General features: G+C 48.5%; 1 protein-coding gene across 4 annotated transcripts in view; it reads right to left on the bottom strand.

Annotated features, from left to right (window-relative positions):
• ABCG2 (ATP binding cassette subfamily G member 2 (JR blood group)) overlaps nt 1–14986 on the bottom strand; it is a 179038-nt gene that overhangs the window by 34124 nt on the left and 129928 nt on the right. For all 4 annotated transcript variants that reach the window (XM_078776648.1, XM_078776646.1, XM_078776647.1 and 1 more), the window contains 3 exons: nt 13735–13988; nt 10830–10912; nt 7642–7731 (listed from right to left, as the gene is read on the bottom strand). In XM_078776648.1, coding sequence (XP_078632774.1) covers nt 7642–7731; nt 10830–10912; nt 13735–13988 — 427 coding nt within the window. The remainder of the gene's footprint in view (nt 1–7641; nt 7732–10829; nt 10913–13734; nt 13989–14986) is intronic.

The raw sequence follows: 14986 nt of genomic DNA, 5'->3' as shown, positions 1-14986 counted from the left end.
CGATACATTGAAGGAGCTGGGGCTCCCACGTCGATCAGAAGAATGGACGCGACAAAAAGCTGGAATTCATCTGAGTTGCTTTATTGAAATCAAACACTCAGGCACTCTGAAAACCCGTTTATCGGTCAGCAATATATATCTATTAACCCAGGGGGTTTGCCCAGGCCCGGCGCCAGGGGGCGTGGCCCAGCGTCCTGGCTGCGGCCTGGCAAGTTGAGGGCGAGCCTGCCCGGGCATGCCCGGGCATGCCCGGGCGTCCCGACCGAGGCCTGGCAAGTTGAGCGCGGGCCTGCCCGGGCGTCCTGGACGAGCCCGGCATGGTGATCGCTCCGCGTCCTTGATAGGTGCAAGGCGATTGTGAAACCCCAGCGGCAGCCGCTACACACGTCCCCCCAGAATCGACTTGCACCGGCAGGGTCAACTTGAGGGGGGTCCTGATGACCCGGCCGAAGCGACCCCTGGCGGGTCGTGGGAGGGGGTCCGGTGAGGTGGTGGGCGGTCGAGTGGGGGGCCCCGTGGACGGGGGGCGGCCTCGCCGCGGCGGAAGGGCCACCCGTGGTGGGTGGTCGACGTCCACGTGCGCCGGCTTGAGGCGGTCCACTGCAATCCGGTCCGACCTGCCGCCGATGTCGATGACGAACGACTTGTCGTCCCGTCGCAGCACCCGGAAGGGCCCGTCGTACGGCGGCTGGAGTGGCCACCGATGTGCGTCGTGACGCACAAAAACATACTCCGCTGTGCGGAGTGCTGGGGGGACGTAGGACCGGGGGTCACCGTGGTGGGATGTCGGCATGGGGGCAAACCGTCGGGCGGCCTCCTGGAGGTCCGAGCGCTGGTGAGCTGCGGACCAGGGACTGGTAGCGTCGGGCACGAATTCGCCCGGGACGCGTAGCACCTGGCCATAGACCAGCTCGGCGGTGGATGCCTCGAGGTCCTCCTTGGGGGCCGTGCGAAGGCCCAAAAGGACCCACGGCAGCCGGTCGGCCCAACCGCCGTCTTGAAGGCCGGCCATGAGCGCGGCCTTCATGGAGCGGTGGAATCGCTCGCACAACCCGTTTGCTTGGGGGTGGTAGGCCGTAGTACGGTGGAGCTTGACCCCCAGGTTGCGGGCGACCGCGCCCCACAGCTCGGAGGTGAACTGTGGTCCGCGGTCTGACGAGATGTCCGCCGGTGCGCCGAAGCGGGCGACCCAGGTGGCGATGAAAGCCTGCGCCACGTCGGCGGTGGTGGTGGAGACGAGGGGAACGGCCTCCGGCCACCTGGTGGTCCTGTCCACCATGGTGAGCAGGTGTGTGAACCCCCGTGACGGGGGGAGGGGCCCACCAGATCCACGTTGACGTGGTCGAAACGTCGTTCGGGCACGGTGAAAGGTGCCAGCGGGGCCTGGGTGTGTCGGTGGACCTTGGCCCGTTGGCAGGCCGTGCAGGCGCTGGTCCAATCGCGGACGTCCCGACGAAGGCCGTGCCAGACGAAACGCGCCGACACCAGCTTCTGGGAAGCTTTCCGGCCCGGGTGGGAAAGGCCGTGGAGGGAGGCGAAGATGCGGCGTTGCCAGGTGACGGGCACGATGGGGCGAGGCTGGCCTTGGGAGACGTCGCAGAGCAGGACAGTGTCCACACAGGGGATGTCGGCCAGGCGGAGGCCCGTGTCCGCCGCCCGGAGGGCTTGCACCGTGGTGTCGGTGGTTTGGTCCGCCGCCATAAGCGCAAAATCCACGCCCAGGTGGACCGCGTTCGCGCTGGCCCGGGAAAGACAGTCGGCCACGGCGTTGTTTTTGCCGGCGACGTGCCGGATGTCCGTGGTAAACTCCGACACGGCGGAGAGGTGGCGCTGTTGGCGGGCCGACCATGGCTCCGTGACCTTGGCCATGGCGTAAATCAACGGCTTGTGGTCGACGAACGCCGTGAAAGGTCGGCCCTCCAGGAGGTGGCGGAAATGGCGGACGGCCAGGTGTAGACCGAGGAGCTCCCGGTCAAACGTGCTGTATTTGAGCTCGTTCGGCCGGAGCTGCCGGCTGAAAAAAGCGAGTGGCTGCCAAACCCCGTTCACCCATTGCTCATGTACGGCGCCCACCGCGTAGTCGGAGGCATCCGTGGTGAGGGCGATGGGAGCGTTGAGCACCGGGTGAGCGAGCAGTGTTGCGTCGGCGAGGGCCCGCTTTGAGCTTTGGAAGGCCGCATCCATTGCTGCGGACCAGACGATGTCGTGCTTGGCCGGCTTGCCCCGGAGGGCTTCGTAGAGGGGCCGCATGAGGTGAGCAGCGCGGGGCACGAAGCGGTGATAAAAATTCACCATTCCCAGGAATTCCTGCAGGGCCTTTATGGTGCGGGGACGCGGGAACGTGGTGATGGCCTCGACCTTGGTTGGCAGCGGCACGGCCCCGTTCTTGGTGATGTGGTGGCCCAAAAAATCAACGGCCGTCGTGCCAAAGTGGCATTTGGCCGGGTTGACGATGAGGCCGTGCTCGCTGAGGCGCTCGAACAGTGTTCGGAGGTGGAGGAGGTGCTCGGCCCAGGACGTGCTGGCGACGAGGATGTCGTCCAGGTAAACGAAAAGGAACGGCAGGTCACGCAGCACGCCGTCCATCAAGCGCTGGAACGCCTGAGCCGCGTTCTTGAGACCAAACGGCATCCGCAAGAATTCGAATAAGCCGAACGGCGTGATGACTGCCGTTTTAGGGACGTCGGCCGCCCTGACAGGTACCTGGTGATATCCCCGTATGAGATCAATTTTCGAAAAAATGACCCGTCCCGCCAGACGGGCGGAGAAGTCTTGGATATGCGGGATCGGGTACCTGTCGGGGGTGGTAGCGTCATTCAGACGGCGGTAGTCGCCACACGGGCGCCATCCACCCCCCGGCTTTGGCACGATGTGCAGTGGCGAGGCCCACGCGCTATCGGAGCGCCGCACGATGCCGAGGTGCTCCAACGCGTCGAATTCGGCCTTCGCTACGGCGAGCTTGGCTGGGTCGAGGCGGCGGGCCCTGGCGTAGACCGGCGGGCCCGTGGTTGGTATGTGGTGCTCGATCCCATGCCGTACTGCGACGGCCGAAAACGTCGGCCGCGTGAGGGCCGGGAACTCCGTGAGCAGGCGAGCAAACTCGTTCGCCGCCGGGACGGTGCATGCCAGCTCGGTCGGCGCGGAGCTGCTCAATGTGCATACCAGGGAGCTGAAGGTTTCAGCGTTGATTAAACGACGCCGTTGGACGTCCACCAGCAGTCCGTGTGCGCAGAGGAAGTCGGCGCCTAGCAGAGCCACGGGCACGTTGGCGGTTACAAACGTCCAAGCAAAGCGTTGGCCGCCGAAGCAGAGGGTGACGTTGCGCGGGCCGAAGGTGCGGATAGTCGATCCGTTGGCCGCAACTAAGGAGGGGCCGCAAACCGCGGATTGCCTGTCCTGGTCAGAGGCGGGTATGACGCTCAGTTGGGCGCCGGTGTCGCACAGGAAGCGCTGTCCGGACGCTTTATCCGTGATGAACAGTAAGTTGCCCGTATGGCCGGCGCTCATGGCTGGTAATGAACGCCGGCCCGGCCGTTTCCCGGCCTGCCGAAGGTGCACGGGGGTCGGCATGTCCGGGCCTTTTGTCCGAACCTGGCATGATAGTAACACCATGCTTGGTCGGGTGGAGGTGGTCGGCACGGTAGAGCGGCCGCCAATTGCGTCGGCAGTTCGGCCGTCGACCGTGCCGGGTGCTCGGGCGCCATGGTTGTTGCGTCGGACGGCGGTGGGTCCCATGTCGCCGCTGCGATGCGCCGTCCTGCAGCGGAGATCTTGTCGGCTTCTCTGGCAAGGGCCCGGGGATCTGTGATCGTCGTGCTTGCCAGGGTGAGGCGTACCGGGTTAGGCAGCTGACGGAGGAACAGCTCCCGGAACAAGAATGCCGGAGAGTGCTCGCCGAGCAGTGAAAGCATGTAGTCCATTCGCTCGGAAGGGCGCGTGTCGCCGAGCTCAGGCAGTTCGAGCAGGCGCCGTGCGCGTTCCGCCGATGGGAGGGCGAAAGCATCGAGGAGAAGCTGCTTAATCGCGCCGTATTTGTCAGCGGCTGGTGGGCTTTCGAGGAGGCTCAGGGCGCGGGCTGCGGTAGCCGACTCGAGCGCAGCTACCACATGGTGGAAGCGGGTGTCGTCGGCCGTGATGCCTCGCAGGGCGAACAGGGACTCCGCCTGTGCGAACCAAACCGCAGCGTGAGCCTCCCAGAAGGTAGGCAGTTTAAGGGCGACTGCCGTGTCCATGTCGATAGGTCACCAATGAAGGAGCTGGGGCTCCCACGTCGATCAGAAGAATGGACGCGACAAAAAGCTGGAATTCATCTGAGTTGCTTTATTGAAATCAAACACTCAGGCACTCTGAAAACCCGTTTATCGGTCAGCAATATATATCTATTAACCCAGGGGGTTTGCCCAGGCCCGGCGCCAGGGGGCGTGGCCCAGCGTCCTGGCTGCGGCCTGGCAAGTTGAGGGCGAGCCTGCCCGGGCGTCCTGGACGAGCCCGGCATGGTGATCGCTCCGCGTCCTTGATAGGTGCAAGGCGATTGTGAAACCCCAGCGGCGGCCGCTACAACATAGCATGTAATTTCAAAAAGTTGTGAACTACTGATAACAAAACTCGGTGGATGAGTTGGTTTGGCGACAAGAACAAGTCGATTACATTCTGGTTCAGGTCCGAATCTATATGCGGCCTATCACTGCAATACAAAACGCAAACTGTTCAGCCTGGTGGAGGTACCGGTATGTGCTCTACCAAGTAGCCATTCCAATATTACATGCAAACAAAAAATAAAATCATATCGCATAGCATATTTCGTTGTAAAGGCCTGCTGCCTCAAATTACTAGATATTGCTGAATCTTAGCACACTGATCTGACAAGTTAACCAAAAATTTTATTGCCTTTGTCTCTCTGAGCAGGTAGTCTTCATGACCTGAAAATGTTGACTGCTCATAGTGCTTGTATTTGAGCTACTAGCATCGGTACCCGCCCTACGGGTGGGGCTTCTATTGGGAAACCCAAATGAAAAGGCAAAATATCAGAAATTGAAGGCTTTTTTATTTTAAACGATTCATATAAACATCCGTTGAATCATATCACACGCAAATCATCAAAATTTAAACATTACATGGCGCCCATTTTGAAAAAAGATTGAATTCTGCAAAACGGAAGCGGCCGCTACACGTCTTTTTCAGTCACACGTTTATGTGTGAAGAGTGCGCACCGAATCTGTAACACGGAATCGGCCACTCCACCTGTTTCTCAGACGCTTTGCACACGCTGCCGTGTTTCTTCGGAGCCGCACGTTTATATAGGAAGAGCTTGTCAGGAGTCGATCTGCTCTCTTCTGGTACGTAGAATTTCAACAAAAGCCACATCACTGTTCATATCAGTAAATATTATTCCATCGTGTTTGGAAAAATTGGAAAATTGGAAAACTTGGAAAATTGGGAAAAAAATGGAAAAGCAATGAAGCCTATTTTACTCCAAGGGGTCCCAGGAATACCCACCCAAAATATCGTTGCGCTCGGTTCAGCCGTTTTTGCAGTACCTTTGAATGGACGGATGGACATTTGGTGAATTATAGTAAGATATACCACTTGTGCCACATAATTCACAGAGAGCCTCATCTCGCATGTTATTGCAAAACTTCAAAAAACTTAAGAATTCCATGGTAGTTTTTGGAATATAGACACGAATATGAAGTTTCAAAGATTTATCTATCAGAAAAGATTATTTTTTCATTGTGTATGCACATGCTCCATTTCATGGAACAATTCCAACTCCATTTCATGGAGCACGTGTTCGCTTCAATTATTTTGCAGAAAAAATAACAATAAAGATGACTACAACAACAACAACAACATGCATTTTAAGGCCATTTTCCCTGCTAGAGCGGGGGTTAGCCTTGCGGTCCCCATGACAATCTTCTCCATTTTGCCCTATTTTCTGCGTCTCTCCTTGTTAACCCCCTTGCCCGCATTTCTTCTTCCACCATCTTTAGCCAAGTCTTTATCGGTCTTCCCCGTCCTCTACTTCCTTCTACATTAACTTCCATCACTCTTCTCAACCAGTCACTTTCATCCTTCCTCAACACATGACCAAACCATCTCAACCTGTTCCTCTTCACAGCATCAATCACAGGCAATATTCCCATCATCTTTCGCAATTCATCATTTGTCTTCCTCTCTCTCAACGATACTCCGCACATCCATCGAACCATTCACATTTCCACCCTTTCCAGCCTTCGTTGCTGCTCTACGTTCATTACCCATGTCTCGCTCCCACAAATCATAACACTTCTCACACATGCAGCATACACCTTTCCCTTCAGCTTCAGCAATTCAGCTCCATCAGCAAACTCCAAAATCCTTTCACCTTCTCCATTTCTCACACCATATCCGTAACTCCCATGAACTCCCTCAAAACCATCCATACTCCTTCCCACATGTCCATTCAGGTCTCCTCCCACCACAACAACTTCCTCATCTTTCACGTTTTCCATCAGCTTCTCTATCGCACACCAGAACTTGTCCTTCTCTTCATCGCTTCGACCAACCTGTGGAGCATATCCCGAGATGACGTTCACCAAGAGCTTTCCAATCATCATTTTCACCATCATCAACCTATCACTCACTCTAGTCACACTCACCACACTGTCTACAAACTCCTCAGAAAACAGGACACCAACACCATTCACGCCCTCCGGGCACCCTTGCCTGCAAACAAACTTGTATTTCTGTCCCTGCCTACCCTTCACCATTCTCACACCACTTCCCTTCCATCTCGTCTCTTGCACACAACATATGTCCACTCTTCTTCTGACCAATACTTCCACCACTTCTCCTGATCTCCCTGTCATTGTCCCTACATTCCATGTCCCAAACCTCAGAAACCGATCTCCACTTCGGGCTGCACCCTGCCCATATGTACTTGTAATTGTCATGGTTCTCTTTTTGAGGCAATGTTTTTATGGCCGGATGCCCTTCCTGACGCCAACCCTCTTAGTCGTCTCTTATGACACGCAGGGATACGGTGTACCTATTCTGACCAGGGTACACACTGGGATACGGTGAACAACTCCACAGGTTCATGTTGGTTAGAATCACCTCAAAATATACTAGAACCACAAAACATTTACAATTTTGTTGACCAGTGTAATCAAAGATTGATTATTTAAAATTTTGATTTTGTATATCTAAAACTTATAAAGTTTACTTATAAAGCTAAAATAAAGATGACTAAAAACTGTTAAAGTTACAAATACTTTTGTCAGAATAAAAACACTAAAAGAGCGAAAATTATTGTTCTTTTCAAGCCATTCATTCTTATTCCAATGAAATATATGAATACAAGTATACCATCCACCTCTATCGATAAGTGCTACCATTGCAAAAATAAGATAATAAAATGAGGTTGATTTGATGGTCTAGTATTGCTTTCCCAAATCATTTATTATTTCCACATAATACATTTAACATTTATTACATAATACATTTAATAATACATTTTTAAATTTAAATACACATAATACATTTAACATTTAACATTGGAATAAATTTTACATTTATTCCACATAATACATTATACATAATACATTTAACATATTATTCCACATAACACATTTATTATTTCCAAAGAGACAAATTGCTCACACAAATATCTTCCTCTCACTAATGAACAGTTCTACAGCCGACAAGCTTCCAAAGCACTGGTTTGTCGTCAGAAAGAACATTGCACCAACTCTGCAAGATAATGCAAACATGTCAATTCAAATGGCTACATGAGAAAAACTAGAGGTTCCAGGGAACCGGAACTCAACTGGTCTATATCAATATGGTTAGAATATGCATAATAGAACCACAAACTATATAGTTTATATGTGCTAAAAAGATATGACAAAAATCGATTTTTCAATATGGCCGCCCTGCCGCGCCCATTTTTGGGCATGCAACGCCCAAATGCAATCCCAAACTAGTTTATGTCTTAAAGATAATAACAAGTTTCATCAAATTTAATCAATATTTGTGACTTTTAGAGCGTAGACGTCGAATTGTTTACAGACGACAGACAGACAGACGACGACAGACGGACGACAGACACTGGGTGTCGACAAAAACTCAGCTGGACATAGTCCAGTTGAGTTAATAAAATAAATTGTGAAAACAAAGCAACGTAGACCGAGATAAAGTATGTAAAGCAAATAGCAAAATAATTGTTATTGTATTTGACTGTGGACCGTTTTTTTTGGGTTCCTGCCTCCATTGTGATTAAGGACTGTTTGCAGTATTATGTTCCTCGGAATGCTCTGGATAGAAGGAGTACAAACAAGTCCATTAATTAAAACATCAGCATGAAAGCTACATTTGTAAACTACAAGGGCACATTAGAAGTTCCCTTCCTGGATTAATGTCAATTAGCGATAACATAAATGTTATTTTCCTATATCTTGTGTAATCAAATTACATCTTATTAAACGGAGTTTTCTGAAAAATGAAAGTTGTTGTACAGGGTATTTCCAAAAAGACCTGGACAACTTTGGTTGTTCATATATTTAGAACCACAAATGATACAACATTACCCTTTGGGTTATATGATACAGAAACTCAAAGTTTTGGGCACACCATCAATACACTTCAATGGGAGCTACGTTTGTTGCACACAGGAAGGACATCAAGGGGGTACACGAGTTCTTGCCATGTTCGGATCAGAATGTTTGTGTCCACCAGTGTGTATGCAGCTGTGATCGGAAAGCGAAGATCCTGCAGGTTTGCCACCTTGGTGTTTTAACAAACATCTTTGACAAATCCTCCACAGGAAAAAAATCAAGGGGGGGGGGGGGGGGGGGAGCTATGTCTGGTGATCATGGGGCCAGGCAGTTAGTCAGTCTCGGTCAAACCAGGGATCTGGAAATTTTTCATGCAGGACGGCTCGAACAACTAAGGCCCATTGAGGTCGAGCGCCGTCCTTTTGAAAAATGATATCAGATTGCAGGTCTACAATCTGTGGGAAGGCGAATCCTTCGAACATGTTCATGTAAATTATTGAGGTCACTGTATCCTCCACAAAGAAAAACGGACTCACCAAGCGGTCACGTAGAAAGCTGTCACGTATGTGTTCAATGACCATGTGGGGGTTTTCAGAGCCCCAAATCCTCATATTTTGCCAGCTGACCATTCCCGATACATGAAAGCAAGCTTTGTCAGTGAACATGACCTTTTTCAGGTAATCATCGTCATCCTCTATGCAACTGAGCATTTCCAAGGCAAACACATTGCTTTTGGGTCCGTCATTTGGTTCGAGTTCCTGCAGAACCTATACCTTATAGACAGACATAAAGCTTCAACCTTTTATGAAAAATCATGTGTACAGTGGTGGTTGGTAGTCCCAGTTCTCAGGATGCTCGTCTGATTGATTGTCTAGGAATTTGTTGAAATGATTCACGCATTCGTTCAACTTTTGCTGCACTTGTGCTTGGTCGACCAGTACTTTTCTGTTTCTGACAACTTCCAGTCCTCTTAAAACTCTTGTACCATTCTCCGATACTAGTCCGCGATGGCTGATTACTTCTTCACCTTGTACAGAAATTAAGCTGAACTTGTGTGTTGCATCTTATCTCGATGAAGCATTCGACACACTGAGCGTTTTCCTGTGGAGTCACCATTTTATTTTACACTAAACCACCAGACCTGAAAACAAAGAAAACTTCATGACTTGCTGTATCATATAAGACAAACAGTACCGTTGGATCATGGGTGGTACTAACTAGCTAAGTGTTCCAATTCTTTATGGAACAACTTGTATTTTAACAGTGAAACAACAACCGTTGTTTTATTGTTGTACTGCTCTGCCAGGCTGGGGATTTGTCACATGCTTTCATAATATTTGATTATATAGTTGAAACCATCTTTGTGATGTCGGTTTTCTCTCTGCAGTCAGCAGGGCAAATAAGGAGAAATCTCGCCACGAAATCTCGTCGATTCTGACCCTCCCGAGAGAAAACTTGGGTGGGTCAGAATCGAACCATTGACCTCTCAGATTCGAGAGGACTCCCTTACCATAATGCCAAGGAGTTAAAATGATAGACATTTTGGACACACATGCTAGCCAGATCATAAAGGAAGCAGTAATTTCACAATGTCAAGAATTTGGCTCGGTGTGGACCTGTTCGTAAACTCAAGTCTCGTGCCACTGGAAACATCATGGAGCTTCACTGTTAGGATTTGAAATTTCCAATATCTTTGAGAAAATTCGAGGATCTGTTTTATATAAAGCAGTGTATCATGCATATTAGCTGTCCATTAAGTAGTTATGCATGTAGTTTAAAAAGGTAACTAAACACTGAGGTAAATTACTTGTACGAACCCAAACCCAAACCCCCCCCCCCCACCCTCCCCAAACATGTCAGGATGAGCCAGATGGTTTAGCATAGTTATCCATTTTTCCATGGTTAACCAATAAGCAAATTCAGTATCGTTCTGAATTAAATTTTATACACTGGAATTTAAAATACAGGAAATTATCTCAATGTATGAGAAATTATATTGATAATTGCCTGCCATTCAGGCTGTCAGATGTTCATTTCAATGGCAAACATCATGCAAGTGAGTTAATCACTTGCAAATAATTGCCTGGGATATACCCAGATGAATCTCTTCAGCGTAAGGCCAAGCTTGAGATAGAACTAACAATTATAGTGGAAGAAAACAATTCCACAGTTTATCATGTGACCATGATAATTGTGGGAGACAAAAAGGTTGATTATAGCAAAGATAAGATCTCAAAACCAGAACTGACGAGGACTGCAAAATAATGAATTAATTACCTTTAGAATGTCACTTACCTATTTTGAATTCCACCCGCATCATCAGAGACGCCAAAGAAAATTGCTCCCACGATTAGGCCCAGAATGAGAGTGACCAACAGCTGTGAGCAGACAATAGTTATTACAGAGTGAAGTGAACTACACACTTTATAATAGATTGCTAAAATACAAGTTACACAAGGAATGAATAATGGCTTGGTGGTACGATATGGAAATATCGCAAAAAAGAACTGACATCGCAGAAACTTTTCATCTTGCACTAATCAGGACACATGCAAGAATACCAGATATGGAGTCTAAAGGACAATTTGTGCTCAAACCTGGTTCCTGATTGGCTCTTAGGACTGCAAGGAACTTTCAAAGGAAGTTATACAAGGAAGTCTGACACAAGAGGAGATCATTTCAGCCAATATCCATGTGCTCCTCTATCCTCAATCCTTCCAGGTACCTATCCAACTCCAGTTTAAACCCTCCACCGTTTCAGCTGCCACCACTGATCCAGGGAGACAATTCCATGCATTAACTACCCTCTGAATGAAAGACCCCTGCCTTAATGCCAAACAAACTCTCCCCTTTCTTCACTCCTAAGCGATGACCACTGATCCTATCATTCCAGTTTAGCAATCAACTGTCCATTCTTCAGAAAAAAACGATTGCACACTTATTCCCTCTATAGTCTATAGACTCTCTACTCTTTATTATCTTAAACATCTCTATCAGATCCTGTTGCAATCACCTCCTTTGAAATGAATAAAGTCCAGTCTACTTCAGCCATTTCTTATAGCGAAGTAGCTAACCCAGGAATCAATGTCATCGCTCTGTGCTGCACCTTCTTCCAAGCAGCTACAGTGCCTTCAGAAAGTATTCACACTGCTTGACTTTTTCACATTTTGTTGTGTTACAGCCTGAATTTAAAAAGGATTAAATTGAGATTTTTTGTCACTGATCTACACATAATAAATACCAAAGTGGATTATGTCAAAGTGGATTTTTTATTTTTTAAATCTTTTGTAATGGCTGCCTTCTCCTCTTAGATACAGAAATTAGATACAGAAATTCCTAATTTACATTCAAGAAGTATTCAAGAGTAGGTCAGCTATTTCCAGCACCCTGAACAAATTCCATATTCCTGCCCGAACTACTTAGTCAGACATCAGGCTTGGCCAGTCAATTTGTGAGAGTCGTGGGCCAAAAACGTGACCCTGGCCAACCCACAAGAACGTGGGAATAATTGTGGGCATTAAAGAAAGAAGAAGAAGAAGAAGAAGATGAGGACCAAGCCTGGACCCAATTGACTGACATGTAGCAACACTCCAGCCTCCACCTGGAGATGAAAGACAGCCTTTTCAAGTTTTCTGCCTCCAATGAATGGACTCCTATCAGAGCTACACCCAAGATGCATGTGAAGCGCGGTGCTGCGCGCGCTAAGGCTTACGAAAGGAGCAAGCGGACAACGCGGTTCATACAAAAGAGTCTTTATTCAAAGCACTCAAACTGCAGCACTGAGCTGCTCGGGGCTGCGCGCCCCGTGTATATCCTGAAGCCACGCCTCTCTCCCCGGCGTGGCCCACCCCCACTTGGTGTGTGGGTGATGTCACCACGTCAGTGCTCTCGTGTCCGCCACACGCGCCCCCCTAGAATCCCCGCGCACCTGAAGGGTCAGTTTGTGGGGCAAACGGATGACCCGGCCGAAGCGCCCCCTGGCGACTGGCGGCGTCCGGGATGCAGGGATGCCATCTGGGATGCCTCCGGCTGCCCCTGGGATGGGTGCAGGACCGGGGGGCGGCATGGCAGCGGGGCTGGGCGGTGCCGGGGGTCCGCCCGCAGGGGGGCGGCCCCAACGCGGGGGTCGGGCCACTGGCGGTGGATGGTCCACGTCGAGGTGGGCCGGCTTGAGGCGGTCCACAGAAACGCGGTCAGGAGTACCGCCGATGTCCAGGGTGAAGTGCTTCACCCCGGTCTCCAGCACGCGGAAAGGCCCGTCATACGGGGGCCGCAGTGGTGTCCGGTGGTTATTCAAAGCACTCAAACTGCAGCACTGAGCTGCTCGAGGCTGCGCGACCCGTGTATATCCTGAGGCCACGCCTCTCTCCCCGGCGTGGCCCACCCCCACTTGGTGTGCGGGGTGATGTCACCACGTCAGTGCTCTCGTGTCCGCCACACATGCATGAATAAAGTCAGCAGGCTAAGGAAGAAGGTGACCTTGGATGCCACAGGCAGACAACTTAACAAGCGGATCAAAGTGCCTGATCAAAGTGATCAAAGTTTTAAGTGCCCGAGGTAGGTCAAAAGACATAGTCTTCATCTTTTCTTTGAGATTCCGGACATCTTTCCATTGTTCAGACAGAAACGGCAGTTGCTAGATGGAAAAGATCCCATTATATCCTTCACTGAGTTGATGAGCTATGCCAGAACCTTAAACAAATTCCAATTCATGCTCACTCGACAGGGGGGTGGTGGGGAGGGCACTGCATCAGTGGCACAGCTGCACCCCTCAATCAATTATGCTACTCGCAGCAGTCTGCTGCAGACGGAAGAAGAAGAGTAATCTTGTTGAACGTTTTGCATATTGCTATCAGAGTGTAATTACATGAGAAAAAAAACAACTTTATGTTCTTAAATTGATCTGATACCCAGCACGTTGTTCCTCTCGTGTAGTAATCAAAATGACCACTGAGAAGTAATTTACATGCTTTGATTGTCCTTATTTAATTTAAATACAATAATTAGCCTAGTTTTAATCCTACAATTGAAATATTACCATAAGCATAGCTTGGAACAACACAGGAGAAACATTTTACTTGAAAATGGGAAACTTAAAAATCATGCATAAAATATATATGACCAAAGAGGCTGAAAATGCAGACAGTGGATTAAAGAGTCTACGTTTAAAGAAAGAAAACGAAGAAGTCATCTCACACACCTGTGCTATTGATGCCTGTGGACTGCGCACCAAATTAAGAAATGTGCGTTTGAGGAGACAAGACATTTGAGTAAAGAATGAAGAAGCCGTCGATGAATTTCTCTTCAGATTTGGAAAATGCTTCTTGTGCCCTTTTTTAATTTGCATCTGCTCGATTCTCTCCAACTCCTGAGTAGTTTGTTTTGCAAAACTTGAATGGGAATATTGCTTTGAAAGGTGCTCAACAATTTTCAGTTCTTCGTGAGATTCAACAACTGAAAGGAATATGTTCAGGGTACAATTAATACAGGAAAATACTTAACTTGTTGCTGTTATACAGAAAAAAAAACTTCCAAGTAAAAAAAAAAAGAAAAGATTTTTTGCTGAAAATTGTATTGCTCAATGAAACGTTCATTTATCATTGTTCTGTGCCCAGCTGACAATTTGACTTTTTGTAAAATGTTGCCCCAACGGTGAAACCGATGGTTTGTTTAATGTTAACAAAACGTTTCGTCACACCATTATGGTACAACATTCAGATATCAATAATATGAGCTCTCTCACAAAGAACTTCCACACAAGTTAGGATATGGATGGAGCTTTTGTGTATGACATTAATATATGCACACCTTTTACAATCTATAATAATAAAAGGGTGTTTGTGTCGTTGGTTGTCATCTCCATAATGGGGGTTTTATAAGGTGGAACGGAGTCCTCCCAGGTCTCGAAGTATCCACTAAAGTTTGTTAAGGGGTCACGATTCATAGAACAAGCTGTGAAGTTTTCTTGTTCTCAAATGTTTGTTCTGAGTGCTCTTTTCAGGATCATCGCTGAGCCCCAGACAGCTTCCAACTGTAATTCGTTTGTAAGAATATTTATAGGGTTGTTTTTTATTTTTATTTTCAAGATCTTCGTAAAGTTCTTTTTTATCATTCCTGTTGCTCCAATTTATCACTGGTACAATCTCAACACACTTCAGCTTCCAGGCTCTGAACTATATTCTTGAGTCCCTGGTATTTGGTCATCGTCTTGATTTCTGCATTGTTTTATCGAAAATCACTGGGTACTGACACGTCAATTAGCAATGCCATCTTTTATTTTTTTGTACCTAAGTACTATATCCAGTCGCAGTGCTTTTTTCAATGTTCATGCTCAATGGGATTATCAGGCCATATGTGAGCATTACTTCCTTGTTTTCAATCATATATTTTGGTTCATGTAAATATTGTTTTCAATTATAAGTTTTGGTTCTGGGATATTGAAGTTTTTGCAA

This window comes from Myxine glutinosa, chromosome 4 (assembly GCF_964187855.1).
Source record: "Myxine glutinosa chromosome 4, kmMyxGlut1.1, whole genome shotgun sequence".
In the NCBI taxonomy this organism is placed as follows: Eukaryota; Metazoa; Chordata; class Myxini; order Myxiniformes; family Myxinidae; genus Myxine; species Myxine glutinosa.
This window is presented reverse-complemented; position numbering and strand designations above follow the sequence as displayed.